The sequence below is a fragment of the Herpailurus yagouaroundi genome, unplaced genomic scaffold (genome assembly GCF_014898765.1).
Source record: "Herpailurus yagouaroundi ecotype Mexico unplaced genomic scaffold, PumYag 141, whole genome shotgun sequence".
Classification (NCBI taxonomy): domain Eukaryota; kingdom Metazoa; phylum Chordata; class Mammalia; order Carnivora; family Felidae; genus Herpailurus; species Herpailurus yagouaroundi.
The window spans coordinates 73,493,578-73,511,579 of NW_024412396.1; the positions used below are offsets into that span (position 1 = coordinate 73,493,578).

At 57.5% G+C, this 18,002-nt stretch overlaps 2 protein-coding genes across 27 annotated transcripts in view; one reads left to right on the forward strand and one right to left on the reverse strand.

Moving 5' to 3' along the window:
- Positions 1–17,941, forward strand: part of WDR20 (WD repeat domain 20) — a 66,429-nt gene extending 48,488 nt beyond the window's left edge. For 5 of the 12 annotated variants that reach the window (XM_040478260.1, XM_040478258.1, XM_040478259.1 and 2 more), the window contains 2 exons: positions 6,148–7,407; positions 17,096–17,941. In XM_040478260.1, the coding sequence (XP_040334194.1) occupies positions 6,148–7,407; positions 17,096–17,149 (1,314 nt within the window). In that variant the 3' untranslated portion in view covers positions 17,150–17,941. Of the gene's footprint in view, positions 1–2,706; positions 2,893–6,147; positions 7,408–17,095 lie in introns of those variants that run through there. The other 7 variants (XM_040478268.1, XM_040478266.1, XM_040478262.1 and 4 more) reach the window with 6 other exon arrangements.
- The window catches only part of MOK (MOK protein kinase), a 71,950-nt gene continuing 65,473 nt past the window's right edge, over positions 11,526–18,002 (reverse strand). For 10 of the 15 annotated variants that reach the window (XM_040478270.1, XM_040478278.1, XM_040478280.1 and 7 more), the window contains one exon: positions 11,526–14,373. Coding sequence is in view for 2 of the 15 variants with exons in the window: in XM_040478277.1 (XP_040334211.1) it covers positions 17,105–17,323 (219 nt within the window). In the remaining 13 variants the exon portion in view is untranslated. Of the gene's footprint in view, positions 17,324–18,002 lie in introns of all 15 variants that reach the window. The other 5 variants (XM_040478272.1, XM_040478277.1, XM_040478273.1 and 2 more) reach the window with 5 other exon arrangements.

The window sequence follows — 18,002 nt, forward strand, 5'->3', positions numbered from 1 at the left end:
GGAAGCAGCTCTCCTTAAATGCATTTACATCGGCAAAGCCCTTAGTCGCCAATTTTCCTTGTGGCTACATTATGGCTTTTCCAGCAGCTGCTGTGGTTTTTGAATTGTTTGCTTTAGTATTTTTGTTATAAATGAGTATCTGCATTCTAAAATTCACACCCGTTGCCCCCCAAATAATTTTCTCCTGCTTGTCATGTTGATAGTAGTAGGAAAAAATGAAAAGATAACTAAGTGCTTTTAGCAATGATACCTTATGTGGTTGCGGATTTATTTTTATTCGTGCTTCCTTTTAACTAGTTTATCATAGTTGGAGAATCTAGTCTGTTAATGCCATTAGCGGTGCTAGTTTTGGTGTTTGAGTTTTACTGGATTCATATCAGAAAAGGGACGGTTTCCTCGGAATTCAGGTGGGGATTGTGCAGGGCTGCTGGCGAACACTGGGGAGAGGTGAGGGTGTGGGAGCCCACTTCTGTGGCACACATAGACAGCCTGTGGATCTGCAGATTTTGTGTTTGGTTTTTTATTGAAGCAGAAATTGGCCTGGAGTGTTCTAGAATTTGACTCTTTAATGGAAACCCAGCGGCCGGTCCAGGTGACCCACCAGAGACTGAGTCTCCCTGCCGCCTCCCTGCCCTCAGCCCCCTCCCTGAACACCTGCCCCCCTCCGTCCTCCCTCTGCTGGTGTGCTGGAATGGGGCTCACACTCTCCTCCACTCCATTTCCTCCGCCACTTGTCAGTGTCCCCTGGGCTTCTCGTCTGCAGTCTGGGAGCGGGGAGCTTTCCTCTGGATCCCGCCTACTCCTCTCCCTGGTCCCTCAGACTCAGAACTCCCCGTGTTCTCTAAGGAAGCCTCCCTGCTCCTGCTCTGCCTGCCTGGGCCCTGCTGGAGTCACGGCCTCCTTCCGAGCCTCCCTTCCTGGTGCGTAGATAGAGCCAACCTCAGAGACTTTGTCACATGATGGGGGAGCATTGTGGTTCTGCTGAGCTCCTGGCCTGGGGCAGCCACTCAGCACCAGCCCCTTCCTCTCTGATTTCCTTCATTTCTCTGATTTTCCTTCTGCTTTTGTCCTGCAGAAGTGGGTTTTTTGCAGAGCGTCACCCTCTCCTCGTCCTCCGTGCTTGGGGATCCTTCCTTGGGGGTCCTGGGATGCCACAGATGCGGCTCGGCCTGTTCTCAGCTGCTTTCCTGGTCTTCCTTGCCCACTGGATGGGGACACTTTGATTTCTCCCAGCATGACCCCAATCCCATCCTTTTTGTGGCCCAGTCGCTCAGGCTCCAAGCCCAGCAGCAGTCACACCCGCTTCTCCCCGTACCTCCTGCTGCCTCCAGCCTAGTCCATTGTTAAACAGCCCATCTTGCCATGCTGCCACCATCCAGTTCAAGACCTTTTTGTCCACACACGGTTGTCACAGCCTCCTAACTGGTTCCTCTCTCCCGCCCCCCGCCCCCCCTCCGTCTTCCATGCTGTACCTTCTGCCAGGGACAGTGGGACAGTTTCTCTTTATCCCATCGCTTTCCTCTTCAGAAGCCTTCACTTCCTCGCTGTCTTGCAGCCTCACTGTCAGTAGAAACACAGTGTGAGCCACAGATTCAATCTTCTATTTTCTAGTAGCACGTTAAATAAGTTGAAAATAGGTGAAATTCAGATTTTATTTTCTCTGTAGAGTCCAAATATTATTTCAACATTAGGCAATATGAAATTACGAATGAGGTAGTTTCCATAGTTTTTCAAGTTTTCAGAACCCAGTGTCTATTTTGCACACACAGCACATCTCACTTCAGACACACTTCAAGCTCTCAGGGCTTTAAGGTCATGGCCCAAAGCCCCTTAGCCTGAGACTTCACCATCCTGAGCCCTGGTTCCAGTTGCAGACCTCATTCCCTGCAGCTCAGGGCTCCAGCCAAAACAGGTGCCACTCATGTCCCCAGACTGACCCGGACTGCTCCGTCCCGAGCCGCTCTCCATGTGGTCCTTCCTGCCCCAACTGTGCTCAGGAACTCTTCAGAAGGGCCCGGCTTCTACGGAGGGGTTTCCTCCCTGTGCGTGTCCAGATCAGGGCCCCATCGATCCTGGAGAATCCAACAGGGTAGTCCCGTTCCTTAGCATGGAGTGCTAAAATTCTTTCCCTTTTTCACTAGACGTTTTCAGGAGCGAAAATACACCTTTACGGTGTAGCGACCGGGCTTTGTTCTTTGTATTTATCGAATAAAACGTTCCAGGTATTTGTTTCTTAATTTGAAAAAAAGGAGTAAAATGCTTTCTCTTCTCTTCCTTTTTTGTTAAACCCAAACCAAATAATAACCAGAGCTGTTTAAATTCAGGGACTCCCGCTAGCTAGGCCTAGAGTGTGCCTCCCTCCCCGGCTGTGCGTCCCAGGTGGGTTCGTGTCCTGTTTCTGGGCACCGGCGGGCGTTGGCCCTAGCCTTAGTCGATGCCTGTGGGTGGCACGGGAGACGGCACCCCACCCTGCCCGGTCTGTCCGTCCAGCCTGCCCTGGTTCCCTTCTTTCCCTCGGATGCCGGGGGCTGGGTTCGCTGCCTGTCCCTGCTCCCAGTCTCCCACTGCACCTGGCAGCCTGCAGCCAGCCCCCACCGCCGGACAGAGTCCGGCCAGGCCCTCCTGCTCCTGCCGGAAATGGAAGTCGCTGTGACCTCCTCCCCATCGGCACCGTGTCTCCTCTCCTTGCTCTGTTTTTCTCCACAGCACTCGGCACCATCAGATCTTGCGGGTCTCACGGTCTTCCCCTCCCACTCGGACGTAAATGCCACACAGGAAGGAATGTCCGTCTGTTTTAATCGGCGCTGTGTCCGTGCCCGGCATGAATGCATTCAGTGAAGAAGAAGCGGGTGGTGAATGAATGAGTGAGTGAACGAGCGAGCGAATGAACGGGTGAGTGGGCGAGTGAATGGGACGGCAGGGAGGTTACCTGACCTCTGTGTGCCTCTGTCTCCTGGTGGGCAGTCCGGGGAGAACATCCGCCTTTCTGTGGGGAAACGGTGCTCTTACATTGCTGATGAAAATACAGGGTTCTGTCCTCCGTGGAGGGCGATTTGGCAGTATCTGTGAAAATCATAGATGTATATACCTTTTGACCCAGCTGTTTTACTGGGGTTCACCCTGCGTGTATGCGCATACCCGTGAAAACTGCCATGTATGTGGGGTCATCCACTGCGACACGCACGTCTGTCAGTGCAGCCATATCATTGAATACTCTGCAGCTGTAGGAGGGAACGGGGACGCTGTCCTTTTTCCTTTTTAAATTTTTTTAATGTTTATTTTTGAGAGAGACAGAGCATGTGTGGGGGAGGGGCAGAGAGAGAGGGAGACACGGAATCGGAAGCGGGCTCCAGGCTCCCAGCTGTCAGCATGGAGCCCGACGTGGGGCTCGAACCCACAAACCGCGAGATCGTGACCTGAGCTGAAGTTGGACGCTTAACCGACCGGGCCACCCAGGCTCCCCGGAAGCTGTCTTTGTACCAGCACAGACAGATGGACAGACACGGTACTGAGCACATCCACATCGGCCTTGTCCGTGGACGCAGACGCTCTGGAGAAAGAAGCAGGAAGCTTAGTAACAGTGACTTGGGGACAGGTGCTCTGGAATGGAGGAGGGGGACGTGAGTAAGCTTTCTCCGGCAGACTTTCGTGCGCACTGCGAATGTGTCACCTATTCAAACAAAGCAAAAGCTGAGCTTGCAGGGTAATTTTGAGGTGAAAGAGCGTGTGTGCGGAGCCCCTTCCTTACCGGTGCCCGGCACGCAGAGGAGATCCTCCAGTGGGAAGTCGGCACCGCTGTCCGGCGTGCCCCAGACCTGGAGGAGACCCGGGGACCGCCCCTCGAGGCCCGTGCTTTCCCCATGCTTGAGCACGTGACCTGCTAGGGAGCGCCCCTTCCGCCTTCGAGCTGGCGTCGGGGGCCTTGGCTTGTCGCGGTTCGCGGTCGCCTGCGCTGCTGGGCCGGACTCGCAGGTGCTGGGGCAGACCCGTGTGTGCTCAGACGCCCGGCAGGCGCAGAGTGGAGGCTCCGCGGTTTGTCCGTCAGGTGCGCCCACAGATCTGCTGGCACTCATCTCCGTGCCCCTTTTCAGTCGGGAATGAAAGCTCTAAGTGGGTTCTGTCCTCCCAGGAACCTTTGCTGTAACCGTAGTGCTGGAACTATCTCCCTTCACGCCTCACGTTTGTTGGACAGTATTACGAGTTGGAATTCTCACGAATTTTTTTGTTGTGTCTCTTTAAGCGGCACACGAAATGTTCTGCTAAGCACAGTGCTGGAAGTTTTTAAGTCTGTCCTTAAAAATTTCCACACAGGAGAGAGCGGCAGAGGTGTTGTGCGGGCAGGACCGCGATCTGGCTGTGGTGACGCGGGAGGTGCAGGAACCGAGAGCCGTGGGGTCAGGGGAAGGACGGCGGCCCGGCCGCCCGCCCGCCAGCCCGAGTCGGCGTTGCAGCCCCCGACCGCCTGACCGGGCCGCCACCCCAGGGGTCGAGGGCCACGGCGGCCTGAGGCCTGCTGGGGCAGCCTGGGCCCGGTGGGTACAGCAGGGTCCGATGGGTGGGGAAGGCCCCGAAGTCACCTCTGGAACCTCTTGTGGAGAAGCAGTGAAGGCCTAAGGGAGACCCTGCCACAGTGGTTGCTGGGCTTTTAGGTTGCCCGCGTCGGAGTAGGTCAGGTGCCTTTTGGGGGCGGGTGGGAAGGGAAAGAGGGACGAGAACATCGGCTGTGTCCCCAAGGCCAGCTTGTGCGTCTGTGTTAATGAAGGGGGCCGGCCGGGCCGTCCTGCAGCTCCCACACCGGGGCAGTAAGCAGCGTCACCTGCCGCTCGGTGACCCCTGCCCGACCCCCCGGGCCCCGCGTGCTGTGCAGGGCCGGGCCTCCCTCCTCTCCCCTTGCGTGGGCTAGTCATCTGGAGGAGCTTGCAGGGTTCATTCATCTCTTCTGTGAAGACAACAGGTTATTTCACGTTCTGTGATTTTCTGTAAGAGGCTGCGCACGCAGGATGTGCGCGCCAGGCAGGTGGCGGGGGAGGGAGGGCGGTTTGCGTCGGCCCTGAGGCTCGGGCTGGGAGTCCCGGCCGCTGGGTGAAGCGGTACATTCCACTCACCGGGGTCTGCTGGGCTCCCGGGGAGACGGGTGCCGGGAATGTGTGGCAGGAGGAGTGTCTACACACGTGGGAGTCTTAGGCACTTGTGGATGGTTTCTGGTGATGTGATCGGGGACCGGGCACCCCGGAGAGGGGCACCGTGAGCCCCGCGGCCAGGTCCGCCAGCCGGGCAGCGCGCGCTTCTTGTGCCTTGGGGTGGTTTTTACTTTGGCCTTTTGTTCTCTGGTTTTAAAGGCCGGACTCCCGATGTGTGCTTTTTAAAGGAACAGCTGGTCAGTGGAGCAGAAATTAGCACGGAGCAGAGCGGCAGTGGGCAGGCACATCCTCCCGAATCAATCGTCTGTTTGTTTTTTTAAACACCACCCTGTTCCAGAGAAGATTTGGAGGAAGTACTTATAAAGATGCACACAGGACAGCGACTGGGAGTGAGGAAGTTTCAGTGAAGCCAGGGCTGAGGTGGAGCCCAGGAAGTGTGCGTTGAAGTCCCGTGTGCTGTTGCCAGCGGCTGCACAGGGACTGCCCACCCTGGAGCGGCCACAGCAGGGGGGGCAGGTGTAGTCAGCACATGACTTACATCGCCGCCATAAGACGCAGAGGGGCCAGGAGGCGTAGCGCTCCCCGCTGTGAGGACCTCGAGATTTTCCCGGGGGTCTTCGTAGAGAGGATGCTGTGTGTAGGTGCCAGGAATCACAGATTCAGACGCTCCTAGCCTAAGAAACGAAAGTTGCCCCGGGGGCTGGCCCTGTGACCAGTGTGTCCCAGCGCCTGGTACAGTGTGTGGCTCAGAGTAGGCTCTCGACAGTGTGTGTGGAATGACTGACTCCCTCAGCGAAAGCCAGTGGCCTAACGCCCAAGCGCGATTCTAGAGAGTAATTCTACAAGGGGCCCAGATGCTCTTCGCTGGCTTGGCCGACCGCGGGATAGAGAGTGCAGTGCCTGGACGGACTTCCCTTCTCACCGAGAAGCAGACACGTTTCTTGCTGGAAAAGTTGACCGTTAAAGCTGCTCCATTGTGATAACTTGTTCTCCTTTGTCTTCACAGAGACTAATAGACAAGTCACGCGTAACCTGTGTCAAATGGGTTCCCGGTTCGGAAAGCCTTTTCCTAGTAGCCCACGCCAGTGGGAACATGTACTTGTATAATGTGGAGCACACTTGTGGTACCACAGCCCCCCACTACCAGCTTCTGAAGCAGGGCGAGAGCTTTGCCGTGCACACTTGCAAGAGCAAATCCACGAGGAACCCTCTCCTTAAGTGGACGGTGGGCGAGGGGGCCCTCAACGAGTTTGCTTTCTCCCCAGACGGCAAGTTCTTGGCGTGTGTGAGCCAGGACGGGTTCCTGCGGGTGTTCAACTTCGACTCGGTGGAGTTGCACGGCACGATGAAGAGCTACTTCGGGGGCCTGCTGTGTGTGTGCTGGAGCCCGGACGGCAAGTACATCGTGACGGGGGGCGAGGACGACCTGGTGACGGTCTGGTCTTTCGTAGACTGCCGAGTGATAGCTAGAGGCCACGGGCACAAATCCTGGGTCAGTGTTGTGGCGTTTGACCCCTATACCACTAGCGTGGAAGAGAGCGACCCCATGGAGTTTAGTGGCAGCGACGAGGACTTCCAGGACCTCCTCCATTTCGGCAGAGATCGAGCCAATAGCACGCAGTCCAGGCTGTCGAAACGGAACTCGGCCGAGAGCCGCCCCGTCAGCGTCACGTACCGGTTCGGCTCCGTGGGCCAGGACACGCAGCTCTGCCTCTGGGACCTCACGGAAGACATCCTTTTCCCCCACCAGCCGCTCTCGAGAGCAAGGACACACACAAATGTCATGAACGCCACGAGCCCTCCCGCCGGCAGCACTGGCAACAGCGTCACGACGCCCGGCAACTCCGCGCCCCCGCCCCTGCCCCGCTCCAACAGCCTCCCGCATTCCACCGTCTCCAGCGCCGGCAGCAAGAGCAGCGTGGCCGACGGGGCCATCGCTTCCGGGGTCAGCAAATTCGCGACACTCTCCCTGCACGACCGGAAGGACAGGCACCACGAGAAAGACCACAAGCGAAACCATAGCATGGGACACATTTCCAGCAAGAGCAGCGACAAACTGAACCTGGTTACTAAAACCAAAACGGACCCCGCTAAAACCCTGGGGACGCCCCTGTGTCCTCGGATGGAAGACGTTCCCTTGTTAGAGCCGCTCATCTGTAAAAAGATAGCACACGAAAGACTGACTGTGTTAATTTTTCTTGAAGACTGTCTAGTCACTGCTTGTCAGGAGGGATTTATTTGCACATGGGGAAGGCCTGGTAAAGTGGTAAGTTTTAATCCTTAATGCTGCACCAGATCTAGAACTCGAATAGGTAGTGATTTTTTTCTTGCGGGAGGGTGGGGTGTACAATGAATGTGAATGGCACTTCGTACTCTTAATGTAAATCTAAATGCATCAGAGCCATAATTTTGGATACTGCATGCCATGTAATTCTGAATCATTTGATAATTCAACTTAGAACGTTTAAAAAAATATAATCAAACTAATTGCCAGCCAAGTCAGTCACCCTCCTGGGAATATATAGAGTCCCAAGGTTAGCGTTCCTGTATTAGACGACTTCGATTTTAGGAAAATCATGACCGTGTGGGGAACAATGACTTTCAATGCTAAAATTAAAATTTCTGCTTTAACTGGAATATTTTTGCTTAACTACTCAATTAGAATGTTGTACACCTGATCGGAGTGTGTGTCCAGTATGGGCGGCCATTAATTGTCGTTTATAGGCCAGTTTTTATCTTAATCATAAAATGTTTAGGAATCTATGAAATTTAACTTTAGGAACAAAGCATTCAGCAGGGTTGGTTGATATTATTTTTACATTGTTCTGGCAATCCACAGAAAGAGAAGAGCCTTAATTTTTAAAACCCATTTTAGTCATTTTATGACAATTAAAATTGTTTATTAATAAACATCTTTTTTCAAAGAAGCAGTTTGTAGCACTTTGATTGAGAATCTGTGCACTAAACAAAACCCCACACTCCTCCGAGCCTGGCTGTCCCGGGGACCGTGGGCCGAGGGCGCCAGCAGCCGTGGTCACAAGTGCCTGTTGCCACAGAAGCCGAGACCGTTCACGTTGGATGCGTTTTGCTTATGTTTTTTTTTTTTTTCCAACAAGGGAAAGGCGGTTTTGGTTTCTTTTGTGGTTTTTTTGTTTTGTTTTTTGTTTTCTCGTGTGTGTGTGGGTTTTGTTGTTGTTGTTGTTTGACGATGTTTTTTGGTCAAAAAGGCACGACCGTGGCCCGGGACAGACTCCGCAGCCCCATTTTGTGAAGATTCCAGGCGCTTCCAGAGGGGGCGCTGGTCTGGGTTTTGTTTTCCCGCCCAGAGTTGGGGGGGGGGGGGCACAGGTGCAGGTTGCCCCCTTCTCTTCTTACTGGACGGCTGTCATGGCTCCGCTTGGGCTCTGTCCTCAGTGGCTTCCTGCCGGAGGGCCTCACCCCTGGCCCTGGTGGCCTCGTGGCTGCTCGGGAGCCGTGGGAGCGGCCGTGGGCGCTTCCCTCCGGGGGACCCCGAGCTGCTTCTGCCCGTGCGCTGCAGTCTCGGGTTCTCACGCCCGTGGTCCCGATCACCTGTGCGAGGAGTTGCAAGTTCCAGTTTCACCTGGAGGACCCGGTTCTTTGAGCTGCGTGTCTTAGGTTCAAGACGGCGGTTATCTTGTTTGTTAACTTATTTTGGTCGTTTCGGTTTGTTTTCTGTGTTGCACACCTTTGTGATGAAGCCTAGAGATGCTGCTCGTTGACACCGGTTTGAGTAGTGGCTGTGATTCAGCGAAGCAGACACCGGGGGGCTTTCCTGTCTCTGCAGCGCCCAGCTCTGGTGCCGGAGCAGCGGCTCTGTGTGCTCCTCCCGCAGCCCGTCCCCACCTTCCCCGTCCCCACCTTCCCCGGGCCCGCTTCCCGGGCCCCCGCTTCCCGGGCCTGCTTGCCTCCCGCTGGGGCCATCCGCTCTACCCACCCTGCCCCTTGAATGCGAGGGGTTTCTGTTACCGATGGCAGTGCTCTGCCCCGCGAGAAGCCTGCTGGCCTGCCGGGGGCATCTCGCCCCTGCCGTTTGTGCGTCGTGTCCCCGGGTATATGTTCGTGTCCCGTTGGCTTGTAAGATACGGTCCTCTGTTCCTAAATGTTAACTGACCTAAGGTTAGCAAAGTCAGCCGGCCTTGGGGACGGTTTCAACTTTGGAAGCGAAATCAGGCTGTCGGATGGAGAGATTCGTAGCCAGCACTCCAGGTGTGGTTTTACATTGTTTTAGAGATTTCATTTCAAATGCTTCTGAGGCATTGAGTATGCAGTTTCAAAATTCAGGACTTGTATTTGGCCCAGGTAACGAGTGGCTGGTCCCAGGTAAGTAGCCTTCGTGGGGAAGCTCATGCTGACCTGGTTCTGAGGGCATCGCTCCAAAGCCGTGATGGGTGCGCTTTCTGGGGACCGGGCGCTCTCTGATCCCTTTCACCCCCTGGCACCCTTAGCTGCACGGGCTGCGGTAAGGGAGGGACGGCTCGGGGGGCACTGCTGGGCGACCCAGGTGGAGTCTGTCGTGGGAGTCGGGGGCAGGAGAGGCAAGAGGAGGAGAGTATGGTTTCCTTAAAATCAGCCTCGCCATGTGCTAATAGGAGCCCGTGGTGTTTCTCTCCCCAACCCCCTCCCCCCACCCAGTGTTAAAGACCATGGTCCTGTCACAGTTTGGGATTTGGGGCTTGGTCACAATCTTGTTCTTCCAGTTTCTGGGGTCCCCTCTCCGGGGACTTGCTGGGTGTCAGGAGCTGGGGAGCGCCGCATGACCCGCTCTTGTGACACCCACCCCCTTTCCTGCAATCCGGAGGAGCAGGAGTAGAGCTGCTGGCCGCTGGCGGAGGGGGCGCTTGGAGGGGCGGGCCCCCCTTAGGCTGGCTTCCCATGATGACTCCTGCAGCTGTGGGGTGCGGGGAGGGGGGCCCCCGGGGTCCTGATCTCAGGTGTGTAGGGCCCAGGGCCAAGCTGCTTCCACGGTGGCCCTGGGGTGATTTTGTAGTTTCCGCACCAAACTTGGAGCTTCCTCACTGAAACTGTTTCAGATGTTTTTGCTTAAATATTATCCTGAGCAAGAGTATCTTTTCTAACCCAACTTCTGGAATAGAACAGCTTTTGGCAAGAGGAGGCCGTTACTGCTTGGCCAGCACAGCTTTCCTATCGTGCGTGGTCCTTTCTGCCTGCCCTGCCCCGGCTCGCCTCTCTCCAGCCTGCCGTGCTGTGGCTTCCGAGCCCCCCGCCACCCCAGCCCTTCTCTGAGATCCTCCCTTACTCAGGGGCACGGGGGTTAAAATCCCTTCGAGGGCTGGAGAGAGAAGCCTTTGGAAAACGCTGCCTTCTTCTAAAAGCAGATGTGTAAGAGGCAGTGGGCAGACTCCGGAAAAACAATCAGTAACTTTGGGTTCTACATTCACTTAAATGGTGGTAAAGAATCCTAATTTTGTCTTGTGTGCTGATTGAAGCTTCTAGCGTTTTTGAAATGTTCTGCGCACCATTGCCTGGAACTGAGCGTCCGCGCCTCTGACGGGAAAGGGGAGTCAGCTCTTCAGGGGCCACGGGAGCGAAGCGCCTCGAGGCTCCACCTGTCTGCGGGCCTGCACACACGTCCCCGGGGGACCCGAGTCCCAGCTGGCGGGTAGCCGGGTAGCCGCACCCCTGGTTCCTCCACTGAATCGTTAAGACCCTCGTCAGATACTGAGTTTGTGCAGAAATCGGTGGAGCTGCTCGGTCAGACGTCTGCACCGCGTACGGGGCTCCCCTCTCGCCTTGGGAGGGAGACGTTCGGTTCTTTGTTGGGGAAGCTCAGAGGGTGAGGGGGGAAAGCCTGAGGGTCAGGGAGGGCCGGGGAGGCAACCCGAGAAGGACCTAGCAGCAGAGTTCCCCGGGCTCTTCCGGGAGAGAGGCGCGGAACGCAGCGTCCCGCTCTGCGCCCGAGGGCACGGCCGAGGCCCCGGCACTGCCCCGCCCCTCCTGGCCTCTGAGCCACTGTCCCGTCGTGTGGGCTGCGCCCACTGTCGGGGTGTCCTCCCTCAGCAGGGAGCCTCCACGTGCGTGTGGTGGGCTTGATAAGTAACCTGGCAGCGTCAGCCGTCCTGGGGGCACACCAGGGACCGACTGGCGAGGCCCCCTGTCAGCACGCCTGTCGCACTGGGCTGCTTGGGACGGTCATGTGTTCGGGTCGTCGGGGGGCTCAGCGCCGTGAGCCCGGTGATGGCCTGCGAGCGCCGATGGCAGGCTGGAGAACGGGGTCCAGGGCTTGCGTTGAAAAGCACTTGGGTTCGGAGCCCAGGTTCTGAGCCGTAAGAAAATGCACCCTCCCCCGACCCTGTGGAGGGGACAGTCCCCTGCTGCCTCTCAAAGGGTAAAGGAAGAATTTCCTGCGTTTCTTATTTCTGTATACCTAAGTTTATTAAGGACTGCTGTGTTAGGTGGCATCGTATAAAATTGTGTGATTATTTACGTTTAATGAAAATCAGAAGTGAAATTTGTGTCCTTTGTTACGTTTTCATCTAACTTCTTGACAAATAAATTTGATGAAGAGGCTTCCTAACATGACATGCTGGTAAGTTAAGTTCTTAACTGTTACGGTAATTAATGAGGCTTTCGTGGCAGTATTGGTGATTTCTCATGTTAAGAAAACGGTGTTTGTGTGGCACTGTCTTGGGTCTTAGCTGTTCCCTCGTCCCCGTCGCGGCCGGGGCCTCCCCGCCCACACGTGTCCCCAGGCGCTTGGGGGCCCTCTGTCCGTAAACGCGTGCCAACACCAGACGCGTGGACAGTTTCCAGTGGTCACTTCCACGGCAAGGCCGTACGGCAGTCCCAGCCGGCCGGAGAAGGAAGCTTCTCGGTGCTTGTTCATGTCGAGAGCGCCAACAGCCACGGGAGTTCCCACGCTTCCGCCCAGTTCCGCGTCCTCGTGACTGGAGACTCACTGCTCCGAGCGGCAGAGGTGCCGACGGTCCCGTCTGGGCCAGGGCTGCCGACGGACTCCTCGGCCGCGCCGGGTGAAGGTTCTCGGCGACAGCGCGGACGCGCGAGGGGGCGGCCTGGGCCGCCAGCGGCTCGGTGTCGGGCGTCCCGTTGGGTTCCCTGGCCAGTAGCTGGGGGCACCGAGGCGGGCCGGCTCCTGGAGGAGCTCCTGTCCCGGGCTGTCCTCGTCTTCCTCCTCGTCTCACATGGCCCGCCTGAGGCCTCGTGGCGGCCGTGGAGCCGTCCTTCCGGAGACGCCCGGCCCACGTGGGGTGGGAAGAGTCAGCGGTTCGCCTCATCCTGCAGGGAGGTGTCCTCCCCCCGCCCCCGGCCCCCCAGCTGCACCCCGGCCTCTCTGGCCCCGAGCCCCTCGAGGCCGGACTCCAGCCTCGATCTGCAGGGGCCCCGGAGGCTGTGGGACGTCACCTGCTCGGGCCCCGGGGCTGCTCCTTGACAGGAGACGTTCGGGCCTGGAGCTCCCTCCGGGCTGCCTCTCCGCGTGCTCCGGGGGCTGGACCCCGACCCCTCTGACGGTGCCGTCCTCCCGAGCGCCCGGCGCGAAGTGTCGTGCACTTCGCCCCTCACGCTAAGCTGCCAGCGCAGACGAGCCTGTCGCTCGTCCGCCCTCACAGCGGCCGACCTGATCTCCCGACAGCAGCAGCATGTTTTTCCCTTAGCGGGGAGTAGCTTTTCGGCCCTAAACGCTGCGAGGTTGACAGCAAGTTGAGAAAGACACACACGACATTTTAATCTTTTAAAAATAGTCTGTGCCTTGAAAAAATACTCCATCCTCCCGTGTGTCTGCCTGTGGGAAGAAACCCGTTGATTGTGGACCTGTGGTCTCCTGCAAGGGACAGAGCCTCTGGAGGCGCCCGGTCCCCTCCCCTCCTTGAGTGCTGGTGGCCTCCAGACCAGCATCTCGCTCTGGGTGGGGGCCAGGGTGGCCGAGACCCTCTTGAAGCGACTCCAGCCAGAGGCGCTTTTAGGGTACACAAGAGCGTCCCCTCCTTCTGCCGTAGGAAGGGGGTGCTTTTTCCCCAGGCAGAGTTCTGAGCTGCCCCGACATGCTTGTGCCCCAAGAAAGCCTTTTGCCCGGATGTCTGAAAAGAGCATCATTTTCTCCGGGTGAGTTTCTCTTGAGGCATCAGGCCGAGTGGTCTCCCTGGGGGAAATTGTCACCCCCGATGTGACCTGTCGTTCGGCAGGTCAAGGCTACCACAGGGACAGGGTCTGTTTACTGCCCAGCAGGAGCCAAGGCCCCAGGCCCAAAGTGAGCAGTGGGTCGGGGGCCACGAGGGGCCCTGGGGGGGGGGGGGGTTGTGGGGGGGGTTACCCTCGCGGGGAACCAGGGCTGCGCTGTGCCCACCCCTGACCCTGGCCGTGCGGTCCGGGGCTTCGGCTCCGCCAGGCTTCCGCGGGCTCTTCATGCAGCGCTTGGGTCATGTGAGCCGTGAGGGTCTCGTGGAGGGTCAGGCAAGAGGGGTGTGTGGCTCGGGCGTTCTGGAAGAAGTTAGCCTGCTGAGATTTCTCACTGTGCCCGTGCCATCTGTAGAAGGACATCAGTTTACAGATGGCATCTGCCTGTTAGTCTTTGTGTGACCAAGAGCTGGAGTATCTCCTCGCTTAATTTTTGAGTGAGATCTCTAGCAGCAATAAAACGGCAAGTCTGGTGACGGCGGGATGGCCTAGTAAATATTAGACTCCGGATTGTCACTATTCCGGTAACCGCTTCCTTCCTGGGGCCTGATAGGGTGTTAGGCAGATTCTCGGGGTCTGGGCCGGGGCAGACTTGCTGTTCGTGAAACTGGTCCCCACACCGCTGAGGACACCGACACGGCAAGTTCGTCGGGCAGGCCAGACGGGCACGGCTGTCTCTAAACCGGGCCTGGTCTTTGCTGTCTCCTCCCCGTGAAAATAACCAGTGAGGACGCAGTAAAGTGCAAGCCGGCCTCGGGAGCAGGCAGACCGGGCGGCAGGGCCACTGTGCGTCTGCCACGGATGGCAGGTCCGGGGACCCCCCCCCCGGGATGCGCCCCAAACTGTTCTTACGTGACGATGGCAGCTGGCCTCCCTCCTGAGAGTGGTCTGGTCTCTGTTGGGGGCCTGTGTGTGTTCTCCATCTTTCTCTTTGTCCCCCAGTAACCTCTAAACTAAAGCACGGCGTACAGAGAGAAGGTGAGCTTGACGTTGAATTTTTGTTTGAGCGGCAGTCTTTCCCCGGTGCCTCTGCTGTCCATCACGGCAAAGCGAGTTCCATCTGTAGGAGGCGAACGGGTGTGGGTCTGCGTCCCACTGACCTCCCGCTGCCGGTGGCGAGACCCGGCCCTCGCCCGCTGCCTGTGTCAGACGCGCCCTCGCGCCCTCCGAGGAACGTCACGGACCCTCACCCGCACGCCAGAAGCACCTGCACCCCGGGGTTCGGGGCTCCCTGGGCGGGGCCTGGGTGGCCCGCTGGGGCTCCTGCTTCCGCCATTCGTCCCTTCTCCCTTTGCTCTGGTTGAGGGCCCCAGGGAGCCCTCAGGTCTCTCACCCACAGCCAGGCCTGGCATCCCGGGCTGCTCGCCAGCTCGGTACCCGAGGGGCGGCACCCTGGGGGTGGGTCCCTGGCGCGCACTGCCGCACCGTGTCCGTTATTAAAGATTCGTTCACCAGGGTTGACATCGGAAGGGCTAATAACCCTGTTATCCGGACCCTGCCGCTCCCTGGACATGTGGCAGTAGAGGGTTGTGAGGAGGGGTGGCGTTGGGGTGGTCGCTCACTTAGCTAACCTTCACGGTCTGTTTCGAGCCTGGGCCTCTCGGACAGCGGGGCCGCAGGGGGTCGTTCCTGTGGGGTTGAGGCTTCAGCCAACGGAAGCCGGAGAATGAGTGTGTGTGTGTGTGTGTGTGTGTGTGTGTGTGTGTGTGTCGCCTAGGAGGAGAGGAGAGTGGGCCTCCCTGCCGGGCCCCAAGGACGAGGCGGCATCTCGGGGGAGAGGAGATGGTCAGCCAGTGGAGGCACCGTGTCCCTGCTGACGTCAGGTCCAGGAAGCCGGGGCCCCCGGCCACCTCCGTGCCTTAGCACCCGCCCTCCACGGGAACTGCACACCCACAACTGGAGAGAGGCTAAGGCGTGGGGCAGGCAGTGGAGGGGGTGGTGGTGGGGCGGCCAGGCCCGCGCTTGGCACCACAGCCTGTCGTCGAGGGCCACCTGTGGCCACAGAGCACCGGGAACGGGGCCGGGCCGAACGGAGACGTGCTACAGCACCCGCCTCAAAGGCTTTGTGGGGAAAAATAACGTCAAGTCCGTCATTCGTAATTTTTAAATTGATTGTGTTGAAATAACATGGGATATATTAGGTTAAATATATTTCACCTTTTTCTCACTTGTTAAATGTGCTACTAGAATTTTAAATTTCACACGTGGCTTGCCTTGACCTTGTGTTGGACCAGGCCGGTCTAGAGATAACACCTTCCCTAATGGGGGGGGGGGTGCCTTTCTCAGAGTGTCCTTGGTATTTAAATAAGTGCAGCCACCGCTGAGCAGGGTGTGCGGCTCCGACCCCAGACCGGATCGTGGTTCTCCCGTTGGCGGGAGGAGCGGAGTAGCTTTCTCTGGTTTGGAGAGAAAAGCGAGGTCTTTATTTTGTAGACTTGACAAGCTGTCCAGGACACCCCGTAGCTCCCGGAAACCACTCTGTTAGTCGGAATCACCTGAAACCTTGATGAGGAAGGCGGCGATCCTTGTGTTAAAGGTTTCCTCACGTCGCCACCGAGAGGGCGTCGGGCCTTGCCTTGCCGGCCTCCCCGCCGCTCCGTGGAGGCTGGGAGGCGGCCCCGGTCAGCGGCGGCCGGAGGTTGGGTGTGCTGGGCCGTCTGTCCCGCGGCCCCTTGATGGGTGTGAGCGGGAAACACGGGGGGGCGCGTCAGACCAGGCTTGTGCTCCCGGACGCCCCGCGCGGGGCTCGGTTGTCACACCCCGTTGGCCCTTGGCTTCCTGATCGTGTCCAGAGTCACGGGGGGGGGGGGGGCAGTCTGAAGAAACGAGGCGTGAGTGGGGGGGCCAGCAACTTGCCCGGCTTCCCTCTGGCCAGGTGCGGGCACGACCCCGGGGTGTCCGCACAAGTGCAGTGGGTGGAAACACAGCCGCGGTTGCGTGGAGTTCAAGGCTCGTCGTGGGTCCACGAGTCACTGACGGAAGCATTTTGGGGGACCGCATAAGCGTGTGTTCACAGAGCCGAAAAGCCGTAGCTTCAGCGTTGCCCTCTTGTGACCTGAAACTTCTCCGCGACGGTCGCCCACCAGCCCGTGACGGAACTCCGTGATGAGCACACGCGCACCCACGCCCACAGTTAGCTCTCGGCCGCGGCCCCGCTCACACGTGGAGTGCCAGAGGCCTCCCGCCTGCCGGGAGGGGCCGCCCCGTGGCACACACACCACCTCCTGCACCCTGTTCCCTGAGCCAACACAGCGCGGGTGTGGGCCGCGTTCTGGCCCTCCCCCCCCCCGTGGCCCAGATCCTTCTCTGTCCACAGGCCGAGTCCACGCTGGTGCTAAAGCCGGGGATGGGGGGGGGGGGCGGCACCACCGTTGCACCCCAACCAGAGCGCGCCGACCGGCTCACGGGGCCGGGTGTGCAGGTGGGGTGGCCGTGGGCGCCAACGGGGACCTCTCCTGGGGACCTCGCCGTGGCCGTGAGCCGCGGCCTCTGGGGAGGGTGGTGTACGACCGCCCCTCGCCTTCGGGCCCACGACATCCCGGGGACCCCGGGCCAGCCCTGCCCACCGGAGGACAGCCAGGCAGGGGCCGGGTTCAGTGGCTCCTGATTAGTTAGGAATGTCACACAATGACATGAATGATAATGAAGTAAGAGGACAGAGGACACTGGCTGACAGGCCGACAGGGTAACTCTGGTCACGCGAGCCGGCTGGCGAAGGAGGAGTGTGGCTTTCTTGGCTGCCCCGTGTTTTGCTGGATTAATGTAAACTGCTTTGTTTGCAGGGCTTATTGTCATCCCAAAACCAGGCCAGCTCTCCAGGTGGAACTGTAGTATAGTGACCCACGCGGTCCTGAGGGAGCGACGGACAGAGGTGGGAGCCCCGGGCGCGGACACTCGCGGAGGCAGCTGTCACCCGGAGTCGTGGGAAGACCCTCGGGGCCCGCTCGAAACCGCCTTCTCTGCCACTCACCCAAAGAAGCCGTTGCCATTTTTAAATCGTTCTTGTGGGGCTGCAGTAAAAAATAAGAAATGGGATTTTCTTGCTTTTTACTCGAAAGTTCAATGTAATTAAAATCTCACATATATATGTGTGTGTGTATATATCCATCCATATATATATATATATATATATATATAGTATATACATACATGCATAGTGTAAAATGTTTCTTGGACAAGAAATCCCCTTAAACTCAACTCTTACAAATAGCACTTCACTCTGGTTTTGCACTGATGTCTTTATACTTAGGTGGTCAGAAGGCAACCCGGAGGGCACTCGTGAAAGCTGTCACCTTCTGACGGGAATCTGCCATTCAGGACGGTGGATGCTGCGATCTGAGATCTTCACGAGTCGTTTGCACTTAAAATAGTTCACTGCTGTTAGGAAATGACTTTAAATATGGGTCTCACGGACTCACGGCCCTCCAGGGTGTATAGATGCTTTTTAATCTTAACATTTATTTTAATACTGTTGTTTCCAGTGTAGTCTGGCTCTGTATTATATGTACAAATAATGGAATTCTGCTTCCGGGGGACGTGGTTACTTCGGTAATTTTCATCAATTTAAGAGTGATATTTCTAATTCATGAAAAAATATTAATATTAAAACTATCTTGAATACACCATTTGTTTATCTTTTGTCAAGTCGGCTCCGCTTTTTTTTTTTTTTTCAACGTTTATTTATTTTGG